Here is a 25,202-nt window from a genome sequence, read left to right as displayed (position 1 = left end):
CCTACAGCATCTAATGTTACTGCTCTTTGCAGCTGACTTTGGAGTGTCTGCCAAAAACATGAAAACCTTGCAGAAGCGAGACTCCTTCATTGGGACCCCTTACTGGTGAGTGACCTGATGGGTAAGCAATGCCGTGTTCGTAAGGAGCCGTGTGATGGCTTCACTTCTGGAAATCAGGCACACTCAGAAACACGGAGCTGGTGGTGTTTGGGGCGTGTTTGTCCGTATTGCCTTACCAAGCATGGGCGGGAGGATTTTTTAACAAGGAGCCTGGGCCAGCGTTGGCATGTGGAAGGGTTTCCTTTGCCTGAAGGGAGCTGTGAGGAGCATCGGTGGCATGGGAGCATTGCACAGCACCAGTGCCCCGAGGTGCTGCCGTGCTCCAGGCTCGGAGGAGCAAGGGACGCACATGTGCTCGCGTGTGTGCTCTGGCTGCTCCCCTCTGCCTGGGTGGTGGAGTGTGCTTTGAAGCAGCTCCAAGCACATGAGCACAACGCCTCGCTCCAGAAATGCAACCTCTAAATCACCCGAGTCGCTGAAGGAACGGGGTCGGCGAGTATTCATTTATTGTCTGAAGCAACATCCGTGCCAGATGTCAATGGCCTGAGGGTTTTCACGGGCTGCTTTGGCTGTCTCGGCTGGTCTGCAGAAGAGGGAGGAGGTTGGACCATGACCCTTAGAAAAGATGCTGCTACTTCCTAAACCCAGAGCTAGGAGGAAAGGCCATTTTTTGTGCCATGCTGCAGATTATTTCAAGCACTTTTTATCTCTGCTGAGAGGCATGGCAGCAGCTGTGGCATCATCCCTGCTCCTTGCTGTGCCCCTTGCAGGATGGCCCCAGAGGTGGTGATGTGCGAGACGATGAAGGACACGCCGTACGACTACAAAGCGGACATCTGGTCCCTGGGAATTACGCTGATCGAAATGGCCCAGATCGAGCCGCCCCATCATGAGCTCAACCCCATGCGAGTCCTGCTGAAGATCGCCAAGTCCGACCCTCCCACGCTCAGCTGCCCTTCCAAATGGTGAGGGGGGGCCCTGGCTGGCAGCTCCTGGGAGGGGGCACCCTGGGATTTGTGATGCGCACTGCAGTGCTCCCCCTCGGAAGGTGCAGCTGCGCAGCAAAGCCTGGAACACACATCTTCCAGCTTGTGCAGTATTCCAAGAGAGAAAAAATAATCTTTTATCACTGTGCTGTTTAATTTGAGAGCCTAGCGTAGGGTTTGGGGTCCAGCTGTGTGCCTGGGGCCCTGGGCACTGCTGTGTGAAGGAAGCTGCTTGGTGTGGGGTGCGATGGAGCAGGCGCTGCAGGGCTGTGACCATGCTGCAAGTGCCAGGGCAGCATGGAGGAAGCCCCGGTAGCCCTGCTGGGTGAAGCAGGAGGGATCCTCTCGTTAGTTTCAAAATGTCCCATTCTTATACGGAAGGCAAATTTTCCTCTAAACCTGGAGGTGGCCAAGAACTCCAGAATTCCTTTCCTGGAGTTTGGAAACCTTCTGCATTTAAAAAGAATCTCAAATAATAATAACAATAAAAAAATCCAACCTATTCATTTGATTTCCTATTGTGACTAAGCCTGCTGCGTGATAGCCTACAGCAAGTTGCTGGGAGAGCAGTGGGGCCACAAGTGCAGTTACAGGGTTCAGGTGGCAGGTAAGCATCGAGCCCGCTGCTCCACATAGGAGTGCTTCCTCTGGGGCTGCTCAGAAGCCAGAACTGGATCTGGGACGCACTCTGTATCCGGGAGCTGCTCTCTGCAGGATGATGGTGCCCTTCTGTGGGGTTTCTGATCCTTCACAGTGGTCCTGCCTCACTGAGGCTGAGGGGATGGGTCCTGGAGCATCCTTGTCCCCAAGCTTCACCTGGGAAGCCAAGTGTTGGTGCCCTCTCCCAATCTCTCTGTCCTGGCTGTGGGCACAGTGGCCAGTGCTCAGTCCTGCCGTCTTGTTGCCATCATGGGTAAAGGAAAATCTAATCCCTTGCTTGACCAGGTTGATGATTCTCTTACAAATAATCAGAATAATTGAGCACTGCACTTCCCATGCTGTGAGCGAAATGGGGGTCGTGGTCAGATGCAAACAGGGACGCAACCTACAAGAGATTGAGCAGACCCCTGGGGCATTTGAGGCCTTTCCCTGTTCTGAGCTTCTGGCAATGACTGTGTTTGAAGGTCCCTGGAGTTCAGAGACTTCCTGAAGACGGCACTGGACAAGAACCCAGAGACCCGGCCCAGCGCAGCCCAGCTGCTGGAGGTAGGGACCAGCACCGGCCCCGGGATGGGTCTGCACTGGTACCTGTGTCTTCGTGGGTCCCTGTGTTTGTACATCCTCATTCTTTCCTCCTCCTTCTACTTTTTTCTTTAACTCAAAAAAAAAAAATAGAAAGTGTTCATGGTCCTAGAGTACTTAGCCACTAAAATGCTCCAGATGGAGCAGTGATGTTTTTCCCATTGGAGCAAATTGCAGAGCTCCTATTGATGCCAGCTGAAGTAGATGTGGCTCCCATTTCCTAAAAATGCCCATGTGGCAGTCAGCTTGCTTTATAACTGATTATACCAAATTTAAATCCAACCCTTTTCCTCCTGTCCCCTTCCAAAATAACAACGAAACCCTACAAGGTGCTTTTTTTTTGCACTGATTGCAAATGCTCTGTCTGCATCACGGACTTGTTTGCTGCATCCTGCACATCCTGCACATCCCATCCAACTTGCAGCTCAGCTCAGCGTGTGCTGGGGGCTCTGTCCCCACATGCACAGGGTGCTGTGTGGAGGTGGGTGGGAGAGGAGCAGCTCCACTTGTCACCGGTGGGCGCATGTTTGCCCAGCTCAACAGGAGGAAGCGCACGATGCGCTCTGGAAACCAGAGGGACTCCCCAGCCTCTTGACGAAGCTCAGCACAAACATGTCACTGTTTGCTGAGTGATCTGCGCCCAATTTCAATTAAATCTTCCCCCAGCCTGTGTCTGCGTGCAGGCTTCCCGCTGCCCTGCTCTGCCCCGGTGATGTCTTGTGGGGTTGGACCTGCATCGGGGCTCAGCCTGCCCACAGCAGGGGAGGGCATCGCCTCTGCAGCAAGAGCCCCTTGTTTAAATGCAGTTGGTGCTTTTAGGGGGGAGATGTTAAAGCAGTTTTGCAGAGCATCGTGCTTTGAACGTTTGCAGAGCTGGCACTTAACCTCGGCATCATTTCCTCCCTTGTACTAAGCTGTAAATCCATTTAGGGGGTTAAGCCTCATGATGCTGGCGAGAACCACGTCCTTAGGTCTTTGCAGTTGTTTAAAAGCAAGGAGTGATCCTTACCATCCCTCTGTTTTTGTGTGCTTCACATACGTGTTTTGTGCTTGGCTTTTCAGCATCCCTTCGTGAGCAAGGTGACCAGCAACCGAGCCCTGCGCGAGCTGGTGGCCGAGGCGAAGGCTGAGGTGATGGAGGAGATCGAGGACAGTCGGGATGAAGCAGAGGACGACGACTCGTCAGAGTCCGCATCGGTGAGCGCTGCCCTGCCAGCCCCGCGCCAGGCTTTGCACCGAGTGGGGCTGCAGTGGGGGGAAAAGCCCCCAGCCTGGCTCCCAAAGGCTGCTTCGTGGCTACTTCCCCCAGACACCCATGGGAGAAGGCTGCTGCTTTGCTGGGGCCCCTCTGGTGGATGGGAAAGCAGTTTTTTGGCCAGGGAGCAGCCGTGTTTCGGTGGCTGCCAAGGGCACAGGGAAACAATGGCGCTGGCGGGCAGCCCGGCTGCCCACTCGCAGGAGGGGTGTGCACAGAGCTGCTGCTGTGGGCAAGGCTGGGTTACGCGTGAAGGATGGAGAGCCTGGGTTTTCACCGAGCTGCCTTTCTCCTCCACCCCTTCTGCCAGGCAGTGCTGTCTGCACGGGGCTTGGGGTGGCCGGTGAGTGCGCTGAGCACCCCTGGCTCCAGTTTGTGTCCCGCTGCTGCAGTGTGGGTGGGAGGATGGCAGGTTGCTTGTTTCTCGAGAGAGGTCGTCCTTGAAAAGGGAAGCGACAAATCCTGACTTAAAACAGGGTCTAAAGTTGATCTGGTGGGCCAGGAGCAAAAGGGCTGTGCGTGGGCAGCTCTGAAGGCGCTGGCACGGGGGAGCTTGGAGGGGATGGAGCCCAGGCTTCCTAACCCTAGGAGTGGTTAGGAAATGCCACTCCCCTTCCCAGTCAAAGAAACAATGACTGGGTCTAAATAAAAGTAAAAGATGTTTCTATGTGGAACAGGACCTGGTGCAGGCCATGGCACAGTGATGCGGGCACCACCAGCCCCAGGAGGGAGCTGGGCTCCCAGAAGGAGCACGGCATGTGGCTGCCCAGGCAGCTTTGCTGCAGATCATAGATGTCCCAAACCCTCTGATCAGTAGCAAAAGACAGTGGTGAATCCATGGTGGTGCTAGCCAAGAGAAAAGGGATCCAGTATGCAAACTCCTAGGCGGCCTCTTAAGTGCTTGTATTTCTCAGACCTCCTCCACCATTCTCTTTCCTTCCAGCCAGTGTCTGGAGCGCTTCAGACTGGAGAAAGGCATCAGTATCCCAGGGCATATGTCCTAGCAGGGAAGATTTCTTCCCAGTAAATCTAGCTGTGGATGACTTTGCTCTGAAGCACAGTGACTTACAGCTCTAGTAGTTGTGTTAAAGGCTTGGTGCAAAACCCAACATCTTTCCCTCATTGTCTTTTCAGCCACCTGGAAAGCACAAGAGGGACCCCTCTGAAGTGAGCCAGCTGAGTTTTGATGCGGAGAAGCCTCTAGACTCTTCCTCACCCAAGACAGTTAACGGCCCTGTGGGGACGGGCAAGGAGGCAGCAAATGGACAGGGTGACAAAGCCTCAGATGAAGGGCTAAGCAGTGACAATGACAAACTGGTGAACAACCATTCCACAAAAACCGTTGTCAGCTCTGCTCCTTCTGGCCCAGAGGATGGGAAAGCCACCTCGGGCAAACCAGACGTCATCTCGCAGCCCGGACAGCAGGGAAATTCAACAGAGGGGGACAAGAAGCCCAAGTCTGGCAGCAGGGAGCGGAGCAGCATCGCGGACCGGCCGGAGAGCAGCCACCTGGAGAACTTCACGGAGGAGAAACTCACCAACGGGAGCTTGGATTCCTCAGCTCCGATCCCTGGCAGCCGGTCCAAAGGGGATTCAGATTCTGGCAGCACTTCGGCCTCAGAAAGCATGGACCTCACCATCTCCCTGTCTGCCGACCTGTCCCTCAACAGAGAGAGCGGTTCCATCTCCCTGAAGGTGAGACTGGTGGGCAGGGGGTGTAGAGAAGAAAGGGCAGTAAGTCCATGGTAAATGCTGGGTGTTCTTTTTCACCAAGTTCTTGACATTCAGATCCTTTCCTTGAGAGGCTGAGCACATGCATGCATCAGCCATAGTCCAGGAAAGTCCTTCCTGAGAAAGCAGAATGCTTTTCTGGAAGATTTTTACTCTAGATATTTAGATTTCTACTCTTTGCAGGAGGAGAAAGTAAGTTGCCCCTAGTCTTCCATGTGTCTGGATTGGGAGCGTGTACAGTAGGAGAGCACAGAGGCTGGATGACAGCAGAGGGTCTAGGAACCTCGCCTTTAACCCCTGAGCACGATGCTAAAGGTGCCCCAGGTGCACCGTGGTGCAGAGTGCTGTTCGGTGGGATAGCCTTGCAGAGATGGTCAGTGAAAGGCTCGTGGCAGTGCTGGGTTAAGCTGTGCCATGGGCACATGGTGGCGTGTCTTGAAAAGGAGGAGAAGCTCTCAGTGGAGCTGTTGCATGTCTTTTGCTGTCCCAGGCCGCTGAAATCTAATGAAAGTCCAGTGCTTTGAGGCTACTTGTAGGTCCTGGAGAAATCTGAAGGAGCTGTGCCACTTGCCTGACTTGTGCAGTCGTACACAGTATGAGCAAGCCCAAGTATGAAACCCAAAATGTCACTTCCTAAACTTTATATGTTGCCCATCATTCCCTGCTCTTTCCTAGAACATCTAACCCAAAGAGAAAGCTTATTTGGGCTGGTGGCTTTCTCGGTTTTTGCAACCTGCTGTACATCTGGCCTGGTTTGTGTCAGCAGCGATTTGCGTGAAGACCTCCCAGGCTTTTTGGCTTTTGCAAAGGCTTTCTGGAGGCTAGGAATGCTTGTGAGCCAGAGCCAGCAAGGTCAGCATGGCTTAGATGAAGAGGCAAAATAATTCGAATGATATTTGCTGAGCTTCAGGGGAAGAAACGTAGGCAACTTGAGGGGGCAGAGCATGTGTTGCAATTGCCTGCATGAGTGATAGCTTTCCAGCACAGAAATGTGCCCAAATACCATTATTGGCAAAACTGACCTCCCCTCCTCTCTGCTGCTGTGAGCAGGAGAGCTGGCATTCCCTGCAGAGCCCACACTCACTGTGGATCTGCTAAGGAGGGAGGTGTGACACTCTTGCATAGCCGTTCACCTCTCCATGCTGTCTTTCCTGTGCCACCCAGTCTCCTCGAGGCCAGCCACGGATGCATGTGATGCCACACGTGTAATTGCTCTCCCCAGTTGGTCCCCTAGAAGGGGAAATGGATTGTTTCAGTTTTTAAAGGGAGTAAATCTCCAAAGAGATGGTCGTGTTAGATGACAGTTTGATTTGACCCAGAGAGAGACGATGCTCACAACAGACTAAATCACATCTCCAAGCAAGGCTTCCAAGCAGAGCTGTTCTCCAGACGTGATGCTGCTGGAGGGCCCTGGGTGCCCTGGTGGTGCCTCCGCTTTGCTCAATGAGCTGTTAGTGCATGGAGAGTACAGGCTGTGCTGCTCCCTCCTCACCTGGCAGCAGTTTCAGTGCTCTCCATTCCTCTTGAGTTTGTCTGTGGCTGAATTCCTCTTCCTCCCATCTGCTGGGGACTGCCCCAGGCTGGGATGTTTTGTGATTTCCAGGGGCTGCTGTTTACAGTTGAAGGAAATAGCTGTGCTTATTTATTTACTTGGGGTGAAGGAGAGTTCTCTTGCTGCCTCCCCTGGCTTGTCCACACAGACTATCCCCAGGCTTAGCGTTGTGGATGTAGACTCCCCTGCTCTGCCCCTGCTAGTGCTTCTGGTGATGCTGGGTTATGTGCACAGGGTGCCAGGCAGGTTGCAGCCAGAGAAGGGACAACAAAGAGTTAAACCACATTCTGTTTGTGAACATCAACTGTTACAAGACTTTTATCACAGGCTAAACTGCAAAGTTAATATCACTGTTTCATTACCGGGTTCCTTTTCCAGTTGTTTATAATTTAGTCAAAAAGAAAACAAAAATTCCACCAGAAAGTATTCAGATCTTGTTTTAGAAAAATCAAGGATAGAAATCTACAGGTGAGTCTGGGAGGCTGCAGCTGGCAGAGAAAGCAGTCAGAAATGGGATGCAGATAGAAGGAGACAGATAGGGTTTTGAAAAGGTAAAGCAAACATTCTCAGATAGAACTGTTTGTGGGAGGAGAACCTCATTTTGAGTACGTAGTTTGAATTTTTGCCCAGGTGGGTACTGCTTGGACCTGCTGAATGTTGGTATTTTTCTCACCCTGAAAATGCCGGGTTTTGGCCAGCTGTTTTGATTCAGTTTCCAGGCAGTAAGAGTCTTAGTAACCTAAGCTGATCTCATACAAGCCTTTTTGCACCAATTTCTCTGTGTTGGTTTAACTGCTGATATACTGCTACATCGTTATACAGTGGGCAAGTCGTGTGGCCTCGGTGTTTCTCTGGTTCCTTGTCCTGGCTTGGTTGGGGTAGAGTTAATTTTCTTTGTAGTAGTTCATAGGGTGCTAAGTTTTGGATTTGTAATGAAAATAGCACTGATAACATCCCCATGTTTTCAGTTGTTGCTGAGCAGTGCTCGCACCAAGCCAAGGACTTTTCAGCTTCTCATATCACCCTGCCAGGGAGGAGCCTGGGGGTGCACCAGAAGCTGGGAGGGGACAGAGCCAGGACAGCTGACCCAGGCTGGCCAAAGGGATACCCCATAACATATAGGATGCCATGCTCAGAGATAAGGCTGTGGGGAGTTAGCAGGGGGGCTGCCATTGTTCAGGGACTGGCTGGGCATCGGTCGGCTGGTGGTGAGCAATTGCGTTGTGCATCGCTTGTTTTTTCCTTCAGTTGTGGGGGTTCTGTTTTCTTTTTTCTTTTTTTTTTTTTTTTCTTTTCCTTTCTTATTAAACTGTCTTTATCTCAACGCACTCGTTTCCTAACTTCTACCCTTCTGGTTCTCTTCCCTGCTTCCTGCTGGGGGTGTGTGTGAACAAGCAGCTGTGTGGTGCTGGGCTGCTCGCTGGGGTTAAGCCACAGCACTCCTCCATTTGCTGGAAGCTCTCTGGGGGCTTGCTTTGACCACTGCAGGCTCGTGGGAAACTCTTGTGCCGTGTTCTCTATCTGTAACGGCCATCAGCATAAGAATGAGAGGATCTGGGGGAGTCTTGGCCCATTCTACCCCTGCGCATTCCGTGTAGGACTGTGATTCAAGTCGTTTGTGCCCCTATTATTTTTGTCAGAGCAGCCAAGTCCCTGGTCACAGTCCTTCAGCCTGGCTGCGGATGCAGAGCGAGGCAGGCTTGCTCACTTTCCCCTACTCCAGTGGAAACAAGCCTGGACTGTGCTTTGGGGAGGTCGCCGTAAGGGGCTCGGAGCTGCTTGTGATTAGCGAGGTATTGTAATGAGGGCCAGAGGGACAGGCGTGCAGAGATGTTGGGCTGGGTTGGCTCCTCTCCCCATAGCTGTGTCTGCGGCCGCAGCCTGATGCGGAGGCCTTGGCTGCCCTGCACCTGTGGGTCAGATGGCCCAGGGGACTTAAAAGGAAACACTGCAAACATCACATTGTGTGGATTTCTAGGAACTGCAGTTTTGCAGGGTGGAAATCACACCTCACTCCATCATGCAGCAAAGTCTGCACGATTTGAACAGCACCTCCAGATCTGCTGATGATATTTGCTTTGATGCAGTTTCCCTGCTTGCATTTGCTCTTTATCAACAAGAACACCAAAATTGCTCTGAGACCTCCAGCTGTATGCCCCGAGCAGCAAGCTGGGGAGCTGCTTCATGGCCTCTTTCTTTCCTCCTTTGCCAAACTCAGGATTCCCGGATGCACAACAAGACGCTGAAACGCACCCGCAAGTTTGTGGTGGATGGAGTGGAGGTGAGTGTCACCACCTCGAAGATCATCAGCGAGGATGAGAAGAAGGATGAAGAGATGAGATTTCTCAGGCAAGTTGGCCACCAGTGTGGAAGGGAGGGCAGGGCAACCCACTGGGCAGTGTATTCTTCTCCACAAGCAAATCCAGGAGCAACCTAAAGTCCTCATGTTTCCTGCCTTGGTCCAACTTGGACAAGACAAGTGTCCAGTGTGGACATCACTTCCTTTAGTCTTCTCTTAGTAGTATTTGTGCCAGGCAGGGGGCTCGCTGTACTGTCTCAGCTGAGCTCTATTCCCATGAAGACAGCATCCCTGAAAAAAGAATCCTCCTTTCTGATGGTGCCTGCTCCATTTGCAAGGAGGAAGAAGGGACAGAGAGGCTGGGGTTGGAAAGTATCAGGTCCCTGAGCATCTTTTGGGAAAAGTGGCTGTTCTACTGGGGCTACCTAGTGGGCATGGTGAACTCTCCTGGCGTCTTGTTTTGCACTTAGGAGCCTTGCTTCTGAGTTTTTGGAACACACCAAGGCATCGATTTGAAAGTGAAATTAGAAGAGAGCCCATCCTATTGAGCCAATTGATTTAGTGGGGCTTGAGTTTGTTTTGAGAGAAGAAATTGTTCCAAAGTGGTTTTCCCAATAGGGCCCCCAGAGAGTTGCACTGCAGTGTGTAGCATTAATGCACAGCAGCAGTGGTGATCCTGCGCAGGGAAACTGCTGCTGCTTTTCCTTTTGAGTGGTACGTCGCTGGCTTCCAGCTTGGTTGGGGCACAAGCTCAGGAAACAGGCTCAAACACAACCTCCTGACCGAGCAGAGGCTCCCTTTCACCAGCTATGAAGCTGGGGGACTCAGTGGGAGGAGTGACACAACACCTTGGGAGATAGGTCACAATTTGGGAAAACTGCCCTTTCTGCCCCTCTGGGTGTGAGCACAATCGGATACGGAGCGGGGGAACCAGGCCAGGGCAACGCCAGCTTGGCCTGAGCTGTGTTTTGAAGACCAGCGTGCACTAATCTTTATGGCAGAAGGGATATTTTGGATCCTGACTGGAGGGAATTGCCTTGCAGCATCACTTTAGGAGCTTTATCAAGGCTTGTTGGAGAAGGCTCGAATGCTAACAGGCCTTACCTGTGAAAACTGACAGCATGCCAACAGTTAATGTAATTAGCACCCTGCTTCCTTGTGGTGGGCTGGTGTTGCAGAGCCCAACAGCACATCCCTCAGTTGGCATTTACCTCCTGTCTATGCTCAAAGCAACTGAGTGCTAAGGGATGCCCGTGCAGTTTTCCCTCACTCCTGCAGTGCTCTTGTTATTGATTCTGCCATCTCTGCTCAGGCACGCAGCTCTGACCTCGTCTGACCTTATTTCTCTCTCCCCTTCCCTTTTATAACCCTCTACAGGCGCCAGGAGCTGCGGGAGCTGCGTCTCCTTCAGAAGGAGGAGCACCGAAACCAGGCCCAGCTCAACAGCAAGCACCAGCTGCAGCTGGAGCAGATGCTCAGGCGCTTTGAGCAAGAAATGACGGTACGTAGGCAGGGGAAGCTGCCGGCTGCCAGCCGGTTTGATTTCTCTGCAGATGCCCTGCAAGCCCCATCACAGGGCAGTGCTGTCTGGGTTGTGGCAAGCCTGGAGCGTCTTCTTGGGGTGGAGCAAAACAGCTGAGAAGCCCCTTTGGGATCTGAGGGACAGGATGCATTTGCGGGGGACAGAGCCTTGTGTGGGTGTTAAGTGCTTAGGGAGCACTGATTGCCATTGCAGGGTGTAGCCGGAAAAAAGTTGTTCAGGACTTTCCCTCTTCAGCGATCTTTTCTTGTATGTCCCTTCCTACCTACTGTGAGAAGCAGTACTGTTGTGTTTAACAGAAAAAAAAACCTTCAAATAAGAAAGTGATGTGGTTAGAGTGCGAGAGCAGAAAAACTGGCAAGTCTTTGAGTATAAACTGACTAAAGATAAACTCAGTTGGCTTATTTAGTTTCTCGGTGGGCAGCTTACATTGAAGTAGAATGATTTTATAGGTAAATCCTTTTAAAGCTTTCATGAGCCATCTTCTAAATACCCCTTTATTAATTCACCTAGCTTGTCCGTCTGATAACCCCATCCTGCAGCAGGCTGGGAGGCATCATTCATTCATGTGCTCTGTTATATTTCTGAAGTCTTGACGTGCCACGTCTGTAAATTTCCATCTTAGCCAGTCTCTTCTCATTTGTGAGAAATTAATCACCATGCAGTGTGATGTGCGAAAGCTCCACATGTGCTTCTTTTACCACTTACCTGTGGCAGTTTGCAATCCAGTCCTACTGATACCAGTGCTCTCTGTCCCTGCTGCTCGCAGATATCAGGCACAAGTGCGCCGTCGGAACACAGTACCCTCAAATGTGAAAATTCTTGTCTGCAGAGAAAGAAGTGTTATGCTTGAGCTCCACTGCCTGCTAATATTTGCTCAGGGCTGTGGGTCCCAGTGGGATGTTACAGAACAGGACTTAAGCAAGGAAAAAGTGTTGAAATGCATCGGCACTAGAACAAATTCAGAAATGCTTCGTGCTCACACTAGAGCTGGCTTGTACTTCATGCGTCATTCTTTGGAAATTTCTTTCCTCTGTATTCAGTAAAAAGGCTCGATTCATGCTAGGACAACCACCCCACTTAAAAAAAAAAATACAATTTTGTAAGAAAACAAAGCTCAGAGGAGACTGAGGTTGACCTCTCCTTCCCATACAGGCAAAGAAGAAGTTCTACGACACTGAACTGGAGAACCTCGAGCGGCAGCAGAAGCAGCAGATTGAGAAGATGGAACAGGATCACTCACTGCGCCGGCGGGAGGAGGCCAAGCGCATTCGCTTAGAGCAGGAACGGGACCATGTAAAATTCATGGAGCAGCTGAAGCAGATGAAGAAGGAGGTAAGTGGGGTAGGATGGAGGAATCGTGGTCTCCTGCATCTGTTTCTTCCAGGAAAGCATCAGCCATTGCCCATAGCAGATCTTGAGGGGGAAGCAGGTGGCATTTTAGCAGGAAGCTCTTGCTTTTCTTTGGTATATTTGGGTTTTTCCTGAGGTTCTGCTGTTTAGCAACATTAGGTTGGGTTTTTCTTGGCCTAAATTACCTGCTGATAAATCTCCTCTTCCTCTCCGAAGGTCAAGAATGAGGTTGAAAAGATGCCACGGCAACAGCGCAAGGAGAACATGAAGGTGAAGATGGATGACTTTGCCCAAAAAAAGCAAATCATGGTAAGGCGGAGAGAATATTGCCACAACTCAGAGACTGGATAGGGCAGAGCAGACTGAAGCATCCTTCTCCCTTGAGGGACTGGTAGTCTGTAAATTACCACCAGATGCTTTTCAGGTTCCAGTAGGAGGAGGGCTCATGGTGCTATTGCTGTTTCCTTCCAGGAACAGGATTTTTTGGCCAAGCAGAAGGAAGACCTGGAGCTAGCCATGAAGAATATAACTGCCCAGAACAAAAAAGAGATCTGCGACAAGGAGCGCGAGTGCCTCAACAAAAAGCAGCAGCTCATGAGAGGTGGGTGGCAAAGGCTGAAGAGGAGGAAAGCAAATGCTGTGACGATGGGCTTATCCACTGCTGGCTCTTCCCACGCAACAGATGCTGCGGCAGAGTTGCAAGCTGGCAGGATAGGATTTAGAAAAAACAGCCCTGCCAGATCCTGTCTAAATGTTTAACAATAATAATACTTAGCATCTTAATCTTCAGAGTGCTTTACAAATATGAACCAATTAGGCTTCGTAATTACGAGAATGATTCTCTGATATGGTTTGCAACCAATTTCTCTTGGAAAACAGGTGGTGAACAGTCACACTCCACATCTGCTGTGCTGCTCCCGTGTGTAGGGACCACTCGTGCTTGGGATGCTGCGTGTGACCGAGCTGGTAGGCTTGGGTGGGTTTTCTCCTGACTCTTCTCCCTTCCTCAGACCGGGAGGCGTGCATCTGGGATCTTGAAGAGCATCAGCAACAGGAGAAGCACCAGCTTGTCAAGCAGCAGCTAAAGGACCAGTATTTCCTCCAGAGGCACGAGTTGCTCCGCAAGCATGAGAAGGTGAGGAGTTAGCTCCTTCCTATGCCGGTGCCAGGTGCTGCTCGGCTGGGTGCAGGGGTGTCCCTAAAAACATCCCTTTTAGGATTTAAATGAGGGTGGAGAATGGGCTAAGTGTTGAGGGACTTGGTCAAAGTTAGTCCAAAGGGACCACAATAACACTGGGGTCAGCACACTTGCTTGGGCTGTATATTCTGTGCTGCCTGCATTTAACATCCAAGAAGCAGCTGTGAATCTGGGGGGCTTTTCTGGAAACTTCTCACTGTCCGTTATGGGGTTTGGTGGATTCCCACAGCACTGAGTGAAGGTTGGCACACCTGATGTGTGTCTCCTGCTCTGACGCCTTGTCCTGTGCCGTTGCAGGAAAGGGAGCAAATGCAGCGATACAACCAGCGCATGGTAGAGCAAATGAAGGTTCGGCAACAGCAGGAGAAGGCCCGGCTGCCCAAAATCCAGCGGAGTGAAGGGAAGACACGCATGGCCATGTACAAGAAGAGCCTTCACATCCACTCCAGTGGGAGCGCATCCGAGCAGCGGGAGAAGATAAAACAGGTCAGGCCGTGCAGAGGACACCAGGGCTGAGGCTTGGCTTGGGGGTACAGTTACTTCTCTGAGGAAGGGAAGTTGGAAAGAAGCCACCATTCCCAAATTTCTAACCCACTGCAGGGAGACAGAGGTCTTTGCTTTTGTGAGTAGCACTGGGGAGCATCATCAGGGCTTTTCTTTTCCTTCTTATGTAGTAGTACAAGTTGACTGGTCTCTTAACTGGCTTCAAGGAAGCGATGCTTACACACTCTTCTGCTTTCTTCTCTTCCAGTTTGCTCAGCAGGAAGAGAAGAGGCAAAAGGCAGAGCGGCTGCACCAGCAGCAGAAGCATGAGACACAGATGAAGGACATGCTAGCCCAGTGTGAGAGCAACACGAACGAGCTCCAGCAGCTGCAGGTACCCATGCCTCCTGGTCTGGCCTCTCAGGGGTGCAGCAAAGTCCTGGCTGTTGTCAGAAGTGGCTGCAGAGAACTAGAACTGGCATCCTCGGCTCCGCCTCAGAGGCTTTTGTGGCCGTGTCTTGACATGCCCTGGAGCTCAGAGCTCTGAATGCCTCTGGCTGATTGATGCACGGCTGGCCGGAGCACAGGACTTAGAGTCCCAGCTCCTTAATGAGTGTTTTGTTTTGTGGTCTGTGTTTAGAATGAAAAGTGTCACCTCTTGATTGAACACGAAACCCAGAAGCTTAAGTCCCTGGACGAGAACCACAACCAGCACATGAAGGAGTGGCGGGACAAGTTGAGGCCGCGGAAGAAGGTATGGCCTCCCCTGTGGTGTCCTGCTTGGCTGGTCGGGGGGGACAAAGTCCATAAATCGAGTACAATGCCAAACATCTCTTGTTGCGTGTGTTCCCTTCTGCTTCAGGCCCTGGAGGATGAGCTGAACCAGAAGAAGCGTGAGCAGGAGATGTTCTTCAAGCTGAGCGAGGAGGCAGATGAACAGACCCCCTCATCCCCAACCAAACACGCCAAGTTCATCCCGTTCAGCTCCACAGAGAGCTCCTAACCCCCAGGTGGCAGCTGGCAGGCCCCCAGCTGGTACTTGCCGTGCCCTCCTGGGCTGCAGGGGGGCCTCTCGGACTTGGAAGACCCTCTTGGCAGCCTCTGCTCACGACAGCACCCGCCTGTCCCCTCGCTCTGTCTGGGAGAAACGTGGCCTCTGTCCTTCACGTGGGGTGCTGGCGGGAAGGTTTGGCTTTTCCAGAGGCTGGCCCGCTCAGCGAGGAGGCTGGGAGGGCTGTTTCTTTGGTTGTACTGGCACCGTTAGCTGAACGCATCGCCTTGGACGTGAGCCTGGTGCTCACCAGGCCCGTCAGCTCGGGCTGGAGCAGTAACAGCCCCGAGCAGGAGGAGCGGGCAGGCCCTCACGCACCCAGCCCACGGCCAGCAGCCTCTCCTCACGGCTGCTCCTTCTCCTCCTGGTCCTCCATAAACGGCTGGCCTGGGGCAAAGCAGCTTTGGTGGTGTCTTATGCTAACCTTGGCCTTGTGGCCCCCCGCACTCGCCTTATTTGTATCTACTGTGGCTTTCTTGTGCTCAAGGGAGACAGCGATTTGGATTTTTTTTTTCCTTTTAGCAGGGAGGGTTGGGTTCCTTTTTTCCTCGTGCTCCTAGTACAGACTGTGCAGGCTTTTGTCTCTTACAGAAGAGTACGTGCTTGTGCGGACGGGGAGGTTTGGAATGGCGTCCAGTCCTGCGGTGACACCACGAGGTGTTGGTCACAGCCACGTGCCTTTAGTCAGTGAAGGGCAGAAGGGTGTCATTGCCACAGCCCTCACGGTCACACAGGTGTTTGAGATATTTTTTTAAGTGCCTTGTATGTGGGCAGGTAGGTCAGCCACTCTGCAGTCAGGGTTACAGGGTGGAATAAAGGATTCTTGGAGCAAGGGAAGGGGAGATGCAGACAGGTCACGGTGGCTCGTTACCTTCAGCATTGCTTTCTCCACTGATGTTTCATCTTCTCATGAAGTGCCAGTTTCCTGGGTGACTCTCCGGGCTTTCAGCTTAGGGTCAGGCTGCGGTGACAGGGCAGCGGCAGGTCCAGCCCTCCATCCTCTCTGCTCCCTGGCGATGTGTCTCGGCTGGGCTGCCGTTCTTTCCCCACCTGCACCATGCACTGCTTGGCTGAGCTCCTGGGCAGGTCCCAGAGCATGGACCTGGGTAAGGGGACAGAGACCTCACTGGGCAGCACCCTCCTTATGCAATGGCAGTGACCAATGGGTATGTGGTAGCACTTAAGTTTTTCTCTCTTTGATCTCCAGACAATTGTTAAATGCCTGCTACCCTAGCAAAATGAAATATCACTTTAAAAAAAAAAATATATATATATATATTTTAAAATCTCACATGTAGGTTCAGAGACATATTGGCATTTCAAGAAAAGGTGGTATGTGACGTGCTACACTTCTAGGTGCCTAGCTGAAGGAGTCAGTCCCCAGGTCTCTAGCACCTCTTTATCTGAGGAGTGCATTCACCACCATTTAGAGTTCATAATACATATTAATAAGCTTCCTGCAAACTAGCAAGACTACATCCATTTGGGCCATTCCAAGTTTCTTCTGAATCCACACCATTATTATCTTTATTAACAAACGTAGCCTAGACAGAGTTCTAAGGGCTGGGCCCCTTTGCCCGCAGACTGCTTAGTGGCTTTTCAGTAACTGGCCTGTCCTAGGGAGATTGTCTGTCCTGTCTCCAAAAACACTGACTGTGCCTTTCAGATATAATGACAGCACCAGTTGGGAGCTAACATAAAAACAAATGAATGCAGGGGTGATCCTGAACCAGGACAATGTGCTGGTTTCAGCCTTTTAGCTGCAATAGAAATGTGTGATAGCAGCCCCCGAGGTTTTGTTCCCTGTCCTGTTGGGGTCAGCTGGAGCTGTTCCATGAAATGGTTGTTGTTGCAGAAATCAGTACCCAGGGCCTGGCCTTTCATGTGTTGTGCGTGACTAGTGGAAGGATGTCTTGCAGCATACTGTACCTGCAGCATAATGTACCTGGTCTCGCTGAAGGGGGTTGCAGCTTCTCTGACTGCCTTCTTGCACCAGCCCAGGAGCACCAGTTCTCTCTGGATGTTGTGCAGCCATGAGAATGTATGGAGGATATTTCTGGGGGCTTTTAAAGGGCTGATGTGAGTACTCACAAGGTGAATCGGTTGTCCCCTCCTCCAGTCCACCTTACTTGCAGCCTCGAGCTAGCAACATAGTTTTGCTTTTGCTAACAGAGGGTGGGAATGGTTTTGTCCCCTGCCCTTTGCCTGTTCTCTGCTCCTTCTCCAGGTGTGCTGGGGCTCTAACACCAAACCCTTCTCCTAGAAGGGGGCAGAGGAGCACGTCTTATGATTCTCATGTTTACAGGGTGCTTATTTTTCCCCCTTGAAAAAGAGGATGTCTTGATGTTTCCTGTTCAGAAGTAACCATGAATAAATCCAACTTATTTTTGAGGGGAGGTGGGGTGCCATTTTTAAAAATGTGGCTTTGAATAAAAGTGTTTTTTTTTTTTAATATTTTGTAAAATGTCTCTAGTGGGGTGACCACTGATGTATAGAGCCTTCTAATAAAGTAACAGACTGAGAAACCCAGGCATGTGTCTGCTTTCCCGCATGATTGCTGGCTGTGGCCTCAAATCAGCACAGTTTTGCTTTTACAGTCTGGGTTTTGCTGACTTACAGAAAGCTCCAGAGCCAGTTCTGGCATGTGAACCATGCGAGGCTGAAATTCCAGTTCATTAAAATGCAGCTAGTTGTTTCAGAAACACTTCTGCTGGGTGCTGCAGCTCACTGGCGGTAACATTTTGCTCCGAAGCTGGAACTGTGGCAGACCCGAGTCAGGCAGCACTTCCCTCGGTGCCTTCCTTGTGTTAGAACAGTGCTCGGGTGCCTCCGCTTGGCGACGGGGGAGTATTGCATCCAGTTGTCTGAAGAGTGCAAATTGTTTACGCATGACTTTTTCCTTTTTTTTTTTTTTTTTTTCCTTTTTTTGATGAGGTTGTCTGGCTTTAGCAGAAGATACCAGACAAATGCCTCAGTTCCCATGCTTTTTTGGGACAAGGATGTCCTAGGGCTGCCTCACTGTCTCCTCCCCACTATGTCCTGCTGCTCTTGCTGAGGTTTTGCTTGGATCTGGGGCCGTGTCATGAGACCAAGATGCAAACCTCGTCTTCCCATCAGTGCAGGGGGGACGCCTCTCCTTGCTCCCCCAGGCTGCTCAGAAAAGGTCCCACCGCTTCTGTAACCAGCCCCAGGGCTTGTGTGGTCTTTGTTTGCTGCTTGGAGATTTTTACCTGCAGGTTTAGTTATTTCTTTCACGTAGATGCCTTGCACCAAGCAGGGACATGCACTGTCAACAACAGCTTTGAAAGGTACTGGTGCAATTGCTGTGATTTTTTCCCCCTTGTTTTTGGAAAGTTGCTCCAGAACCTACCAATTTCTGCCATGCTGGAAGTGACCTTGCTACCTGGGTCCACCCTGGTTACATAAAAGTGCAGGCTGGGAGTCCAAAGGGGAGGTGGTGAAAGGCAGAGGGAGCTGCTGGTGCAAGCCAGCTGGCTGGGGGGGGTTAACTGGGCGGCACTGCAGTAAGAGAAGGATGAGAGCAAGGTGCCTGTCTCCTTGCTCTGTGAGATAGTAAGAGAGGAACTAGCTGAGGACACAGAATTAACCACCTCTTTCATTTACCTGTGCCAGGACTGCACCATCCCCTGGAGCACACTGGTCAAAAATGGTCTCCCCCAGTGTATCCCCAGGAGCTCAGGGGAGTATTTAACTTCATCTGCACGGCCTTGGCAGTGCCTGGGGGGAGCTTCAACTGCGAGGATACTTAATTTATAAATACGTGGAAAGTACTGTATATTCCAGAAATAACCACTATCTATCACCTGCCCTGGTAGAACACTGAAAACAGAGCAAAAGTGACAAATCTTTCTTTATTTATTAGAAAAATAATAATAATAATAGATGACAGCCCTGAGAAGTATGTGGTGCTGCACAAGCCGTACTGTTCTCGGCTCTCCTCATTACCTTCTCTGTCCTGTCACATCCTCACAGCTGCCCAGGGCCTTTCACAGCGTTCCTGCTGTGAAGGGGACGGCGATGCTCTTGGGGGGGGGGGGGGAAGAAAAATCAGGGCATGCAGGGAGGGCCGTGGAGCCGGGCTTTGTGCCTCCGCTGCCCTCCTGCTGTCGCTGCATCCTCTCCCCATCCCTCGCTGCAGGAGCGCAGCTGGAGACGAGGGCTCCCTCCTCAAATCCTCTGCACCCCGCTATGCCGCGGGCCTTTGCGCGTTCTCCTGCTGCAGGGGGCAAGGTCTGGGGACAAGGTTTGGGGACAAGGTTAAACCTCCGGCCACCGTTCCCCTCTCGGGCACTAGGTGGCACGCACGCTGAGGCGGCCGCCCCGGCTGGCCCCTTCGCACAGCTTTAATCCTGGATGCAGAGATCGGTGTTTGCTCTGGCACACCTTTACCTTCATCTCTGCTTTTCCTTGGTGCTTCAGTACTTTGTCCCCAGCTTTGTCCTCGTGAAAACAGGGCAAGGACGGAGTCCCCCTGCACGGGCTCTGCTTCTCCCTGCTGTGAGACCTCTGTGCAGGAGGGCAGCACTCTGCCGCCAGGCTGGCTGCCTTCGGTGTCATCCGCACATGCAGCTGAACCTGGCAATATTGGGGTCAAACCAGTGGGAAATCGTTGCTGGAGGTGGCTGAGAACTGGTGCAAGACAGCCGTGGCAATACAGTGTGTAACCACTGCCTCGCTGTGCTCCAGCTGCAAAGACCTGCCCCGTAAAATATTGTGGTAAGAGCCCTGTTTTTGACTCGTCTTTGTCAGGGAGCTCAGGGAAGACAAATGAATTTGTTCCGTATGTGAGGAAGGATTAGGAGAATACTCACCGTTCTTAAATTAAGAAAGCAAGCAGAAATAGTGGACTGTCTGTGGCAGAAAGGCTGCAGGTGCTGTTTTCTCTGGGTGATTGTGGGGCACCATTTCTCATTCCACTACATTTCTGACACCTGCCAGACCCTGGGGACAGCCCAGCTGTGACCCAGCAGCAGGGAACAACTCATTTATCCCCAAACTCCCCCCAGTTCCACCTGTACCCTTGTACCACGTAACCTCAGTGTGGGAAGTGCTGCTGCCACATCCCTGCTGCTCCTGCAACCATACCAGAGGTGTGGGGCAAGCACGGGACTCCAGGGCCGTCACAAGTGCCTTGATACACGACTGAGGAGCAGCAGAGACCCGGCCAAGGCTCTCCAGCTGGCTTCCTGGCATGCCTCCCACAGGAGGTGACCAGGTCAGCACACAAAGCCACGCTCTGTCTCCTCAACAGCTCTCATCAGACCTGTTAATTAAACACAGGAGCCGTTTGACAGCATCAGCTGCGATCAGTTCCAGCCTCTGCTTGTTCCTGGGTGCTCGGAAGTGATTGAGCCACGTACACTGTCTGTGTTCTTGGGGTCCAGGTGCGATGGAGTCACTTCAGCCCCCTCTAAGCAGATTACAGCCCTGGGGAAGTAATGCTGATGCTTAAGTGTTTCCGATTGATTTTGTGCAGTCCCTTGGCTCTCCGCCAGTGTCCATAAGCCTGGAGTGGGTTTGTCCTGAAATAATAACCTCTTGTGCGTAACAAGCTGGCTATCTCATACATGTGATTTATCCCAGATGTAAAGAAATGGCCCGACAGACCAGCAGCATGTTGCTGCACCCACAGCAGTGCCCAGAAAGGAGCTGGGAGGGTGAAGGCAGGAAACCAGGGTCTGGGCCCTGGAGCAGGTGGGTCCAAGATGCCATGACAGCTCATTCACACCTTCTCCTTTTTGCTTTCAGTCTCATATATCTCCACAGGTGGATCTTGTGGCATTTGGGGACTGGATTTATCAGCAAGGGGATGCCAGTAGGTTTTGAGAAAGGGGAAGTGAGAGCAGAGCTTCCCCAGACAAAGCCTGACTGTGTCCCTGTGGGCTGCAGGGACTTGTTATCATGTTCTCTATTTGCTCTTTCCAGCCTTTTTTTTTCCTCTTTAATTCTGACTATTTTTTGCTAACCGGCCGTTTCCTGATGAGGAAAGCAGCAGGAACTAAGAACTCACTGCACGTGTGGTTTTATACTGGTGTTTACATTCACTGACATTCCTGGGCAAGCACAGACTGATCCTAGGGTTCGTGGTCGTGAGTCCAAGGGGTCTAGATGACTCTGTGTTGATGTACAGATGGACCGGGCAGCAAAACGATCAGCCTGGCTATGTTGTTTTCAGAGCACGAGGGATGTAGGGTCAGTCTGTGCACTCTGTAAAACCAAATTACCAGAATGCATGAGAGCAGCTATGCATACAGATGACCAGCAGCCCGAGCACCTTCCCTGCAGATGCCCGGCATCCAGCAGTCACTGCTAAACAGAACAAACCAGCACCTGAAGCAGGAGGGATGGCAGCTGTAGCATTTGTAACTCAATTGTCTCACTCAATTCCCATCACCTTGCAGTTTAACATCCATTGCATTGTTTAGCAGGTTTCTGTGCTTCTTTTGTGTGTGTGTTTTTTCATGTCCAGTCACCTCCTGCTGTTTCCCCGTGATCACCTTGCCCAGCCTTTCAGTCCTGAGCTCTTCAGGTTACATCCTCCTCCACCCGGCTCAGCTGCAGTGCCATCAGCAGCTCCCTGTTTCTCTTCTAAGCACATAAAGACCAGTAATTATTTAATTCCTCTCTTACTCCCACTTTCTCCAGTGTTCCTCATCTCCTTGTTATTAGTTTCTTCTCTTACCAACATTATACACAGCTTCTTTCAATGATTTTCTGGTCATCCTTTAGATTATTTATTTGCCCATCTAGCAGGGCTTTAAACCCAGTACAACTCTAGCTGCTTGTGCCTGCAAAATGCCACCCAAGTGATGAAAAGCTACAGTCCTGCCACATGTTGTCTGCCCTGGTGCTTCCCCAGGCTTTGACTCTTAAGTAGCACTCAGGGAGGGGAGCAATGTACAACTGATCCTTCTGTACCCCGTGGTGGCAGTCGGGCATGCCAGCAGGTGCCAGTGGTGAAGTTTCCCCTTCGCACAGCCTAGCATCCTTCTTGTAACCACCTCCTCTGCAGGGGCACAGAAGTCTTGCGCTCAACTGAGGGGAAAGAGGATGAAGATGAGAGCTCTGGGAGGGCAAGGGGGGTGATAAATCCCTGGCAACCTGCCTGCACCTCCCCGATTCTTCATGGTGGCGCGAGCAAAGCTAACAGCATTAAAAAAAAAAAAAGGGCCACATTTAAGGAGCTGCCAAGGAGTAAGATGAGTTGTTTATGATTAAATTAAATTCATATGAAAGCTAATGACCTGCCAGCATGAGTCTTGGGTAACTTTATAATGTAATTAAAAGCCCAACAGGGAAGAGGGCTGTGGTTATGCCACGTGTTGAGAAGCTGCTGGGAAGAAGCAGGCCAAGGGTGGTGCTGGTGCAGAGAAGCACCAGGTCGCTGCGTTGTCTTCTCCACTGTTCCAAGGGCATGGCCTGATGGAGTGGGCTGAGAGTGAGAAGTGGGGTGCAGTGGCTCAGCTCCCAGCTTCAGAGGGTACAGAGGTTGTCCTGGGTAAGGCCGTTCTGGTGACCCGATCATACCCACAGCCAACAAAGCCTCTATTTTCTACTCAATTCATTCCCCAAATGCCTTAGGGCTGATGCTGTTGGAAACCACGTCAGCAAATCCTTGGGGGCAGTTCTTACGGGACAAGAGCAGGGTCAAGGATCAAACCCTGGGTGTGGAGCCCAGACACGGGTCCCCCATGTCAGGCAGGAGGCGTCAGCCTGGACCCTCTTCTACCCTCTGCAGCTTCCTACGAAGGCAAACAGCAGCAGATAAGGCCAAAGAAGCCATGCCCTCCTGGAGAAACGGCTAAGTTGCCCCTGACCAGCGCTGGACTGACTCTCGTGCTTTGACATCATCTCGGGTTGCTCTTTTCAAAAAAGAGCAGAAGGGGAAAGAAAGAGGGCAGCCGCAGAGGACTTGCGCTGCCTCACACTCCTTTTTCCACACGTGTTATTAGGAAAAGCACCGCCTGTGGGCTGCCACGGCTTCTGCTTCCCAGCGCTGGACGCGGGGAGCCGTTGAGCAGCAGGCCGCTGACCTTGGCGACTTACAGCAAAAAGCCCGGAGCGGCCGATGCCGCCGCATCCCTGCGCTTCTCCCGTGTCGCACCCACGCCAGCTTTTTCCTTTTTTTTTTTTTTCCCCCCTGATTTGGGGGCAGGGGACGGCGTGGGGCGGGCAGGCAGAAGCCGGCCGGGTGCCCCCCCGTGCCAGCTGCACCCTTAGCGGGGCGGACACGCGTGGAGGAGCCGGACACGCGTGGGGCCGGCGGACACGCTCGCCCCTTTAAGCGGGCGCTTGTAGGGCCGCCCCGCCGGCTGGGATAGGTCGGGGCGGGCCGGGGCCGCCTCCCGCCTCCGGCAGCGGGCGGGTGGCTGGGCTCGGCTCGGCTCGGCACGGCACGGCACGGCTCGGCTCGGCTGCGAGCTCCGGTCCCGGCTGCGTGCGCCTGTGCCTCCCCCAGCGCCACCGCTCCCCGCCGGGCCCCTGGCGCCGGGCTGCGAGGGGCAGAGGCATGCCCAGGAGGAGCATCGCGGAGGTGAAGGTGCTGGACGTGCAGAAGAGGCGCATCCCCAACAAGCACTATGTGAGTGGCACGGCTCGGCTCGGCACGGCTCGGCACGGCTCGGGGCGCACCCGGCCCGGCCCTGGGCAAACAAAGGGCGGGCGCTGCCGGTCCCCGGGTTGCTCCGGGACGGTGGGAGGAAGAGGAGGAGGAGGAGGAGGAGGGCAGCGCTGCTGGGGCTGTCCCGGTACCGGGACCCGTTCCCCACCCGGGCAAAGTGGGGGGAGAACGTGGGTAGGGACGTGTCAGGGGGTGCTGCCGGGACTGGGGCTGCTAGGGCAGCCTGCACCCCTGGAGTCACCCCCGGGAAGTGTCTCTGCCTTGGTGAGGGGCAGCGTTTGTGGGGGGGAGTCAGGAACCTCTTGGCTGCGGGGTCCCTGCACAAGGACCCCCCCCGTTTCCATCCTCCTGCACCTGGGACGGTGCCGCTGTCCCCCGCCGAGATGGCTCCGTGCCCGCTGCACCCCTGCTGCCCCGCTGTCCTGGGGAGCACATTCCTGCACACTCCAGGGCATCTTCCCAGCAGCTGCGGGGCTGTCTTTTTCTCGAGTTTTTTATTATTATTGTTGTTGTTATTTAGACTTTGGTGCGCTTCCAGGCATCCATGGAGACCTTGTGGGTGAATCTTGGCAGCAACTGTAAAACAAAGACCAAAATGTTCTCCCCGCCCCGTTCGCCTTAGACCGGGGTGACCCAGTGACACACTGCTCGTGTTGCATTTGGGTTACAAGGACGGGCTATGCGCTCGGCTGGAGTGCCTCGTGTCAGCACAGCCAGGCAGCCTGAGCTCTGTGCAGATCAGGGTTTTTTTTTTTGGGTCCCTCCCAGCTGGCTTGTGGTGGTCAGCAACAGTCAGAGGAAAGCGAAAGAACAAGCTGGCTGTAGCCAGGATTGAGGAGAGGGTAAACAGGGCCGATGTCCCCTCTTTGCACCCAGAGAAGCGCCTTAGCTCTGCGATGTGGTGGCCACCACCCAACCCCTTATCGCCCCTTCCTCCTCTCCTGCCTTGTCTGTGGTTTTATCAGCGTCTGGCCGAGCCTGGCCCCAGCTCCAGATGTGCCCCCTTCCTGCTCTGTCCACCCCAGCCTTACTCACCCTAGCTGGGCTGTGCATCAGGTCCGGAGGAACACGTACGTGAGGAGGTTTGATGAGTTGCGTGTGCTTGTGTTTGTCTTGGCAGATCTGTTGCTTCGCCCTCAGGTCCCGTAACGGGTGTGCTGGGGTTGCCTGGGGCTGCTCCTCCCTTTTCTCTTCTGGACCTTTTTGTACTTTGCAGGGGCTGAGGGCACCTCACAGCCCTTGGGCTCCTGCTGTCCCTCCAGATCCGAGTCCCCACTGCTGGGAAATGCAACCCACGGGCTGGGCACCGTCCCGTTTGGGCACCATCCCTGCTCGCCTGCCAGGGTTCCCGCACAGCTCCGCAGCGGGGAGGCGGGTGGAGTTGGGCATAGCACAAATAATCCTATTGGGCTGGAAAATGGGGACAGCAGTGTTTATGAAGACGTACCGCTGGGTGGGTGCAGCGGGGCGGCAGCTCCCGCGGCCGGATCCTGAGCGTGCAGAGGAGACGGCGGAGAAGCGTCTGCACAGAGCTCATGACAGTCAGCTGTGCAGCTCGGCTGCTTGGCTGCCCGCTCCCTTCTCCACTGGCGGCTCGAGTCCTCTGCCTCTAATCTTTCCCTGTACTTGTCTTGGACCCAAACTCGGCCATGCGAGCCAGGGCGGGCTGAGCCCGGGGAGGGGCAGGCAGCGGCCTCCCTGCAGCAGTGCTGGAGTAAACGGGAGCGCTCGCCTCGCTGGAGGGGATCAATAGGAACGAGGCAGATCCACAAAGCCAGTTAATTATATGGAATCAAAACCTTTTTTTTTTT

General features: G+C 52.9%; 2 protein-coding genes and 1 long non-coding RNA gene across 9 annotated transcripts in view; 2 read left to right on the top strand and 1 right to left on the bottom strand.

The window, feature by feature from the left end:
- STK10 (serine/threonine kinase 10) overlaps positions 1-17,275 on the top strand; it is a 48,199-nt gene extending 30,924 nt beyond the window's left edge. For both annotated transcript variants that reach the window (XM_083799284.1, XM_083799285.1), the window contains 15 exons: positions 33-105; positions 831-1,025; positions 2,171-2,252; positions 3,351-3,485; positions 4,678-5,238; positions 9,045-9,175; positions 10,503-10,626; positions 11,821-12,000; positions 12,235-12,327; positions 12,490-12,619; positions 13,029-13,153; positions 13,514-13,702; positions 13,968-14,093; positions 14,340-14,453; positions 14,562-17,275. In XM_083799284.1, coding sequence (XP_083655410.1) covers positions 33-105; positions 831-1,025; positions 2,171-2,252; positions 3,351-3,485; positions 4,678-5,238; positions 9,045-9,175; positions 10,503-10,626; positions 11,821-12,000; positions 12,235-12,327; positions 12,490-12,619; positions 13,029-13,153; positions 13,514-13,702; positions 13,968-14,093; positions 14,340-14,453; positions 14,562-14,702 — 2,399 coding nt within the window. In that variant the 3' untranslated portion in view covers positions 14,703-17,275. The remainder of the gene's footprint in view (positions 1-32; positions 106-830; positions 1,026-2,170; positions 2,253-3,350; positions 3,486-4,677; positions 5,239-9,044; positions 9,176-10,502; positions 10,627-11,820; positions 12,001-12,234; positions 12,328-12,489; positions 12,620-13,028; positions 13,154-13,513; positions 13,703-13,967; positions 14,094-14,339; positions 14,454-14,561) is intronic.
- Positions 16,915-20,992, bottom strand: LOC310881726. The gene is made up of 2 exons (XR_014572522.1): positions 19,583-20,992; positions 16,915-19,467 (listed from the first exon to the last, which is right to left on the bottom strand). It is a non-coding gene; the product is annotated as an uncharacterized lncRNA (long non-coding RNA).
- Positions 20,993-23,121: 2,129 nt separating this feature from the next.
- Positions 23,122-25,202, top strand: part of SH3PXD2B (SH3 and PX domains 2B) — a 77,806-nt gene continuing 75,725 nt past the window's right edge. For 2 of the 6 annotated variants that reach the window (XM_083799278.1, XM_083799276.1), the window contains exon 1: positions 23,122-23,352. In XM_083799278.1, the coding sequence (XP_083655404.1) occupies positions 23,281-23,352 (72 nt within the window). In that variant the 5' untranslated portion in view covers positions 23,122-23,280. The remainder of the gene's footprint in view (positions 23,353-25,202) is intronic. The other 4 variants (XM_083799277.1, XM_083799279.1, XM_083799283.1 and 1 more) reach the window with 4 other exon arrangements.

Source organism: Anser anser (genome assembly GCF_964211835.1).
Source record: "Anser anser genome assembly, chromosome: 14".
NCBI classification, from domain to species: Eukaryota; Metazoa; Chordata; class Aves; order Anseriformes; family Anatidae; genus Anser; species Anser anser.
This window is presented reverse-complemented; position numbering and strand designations above follow the sequence as displayed.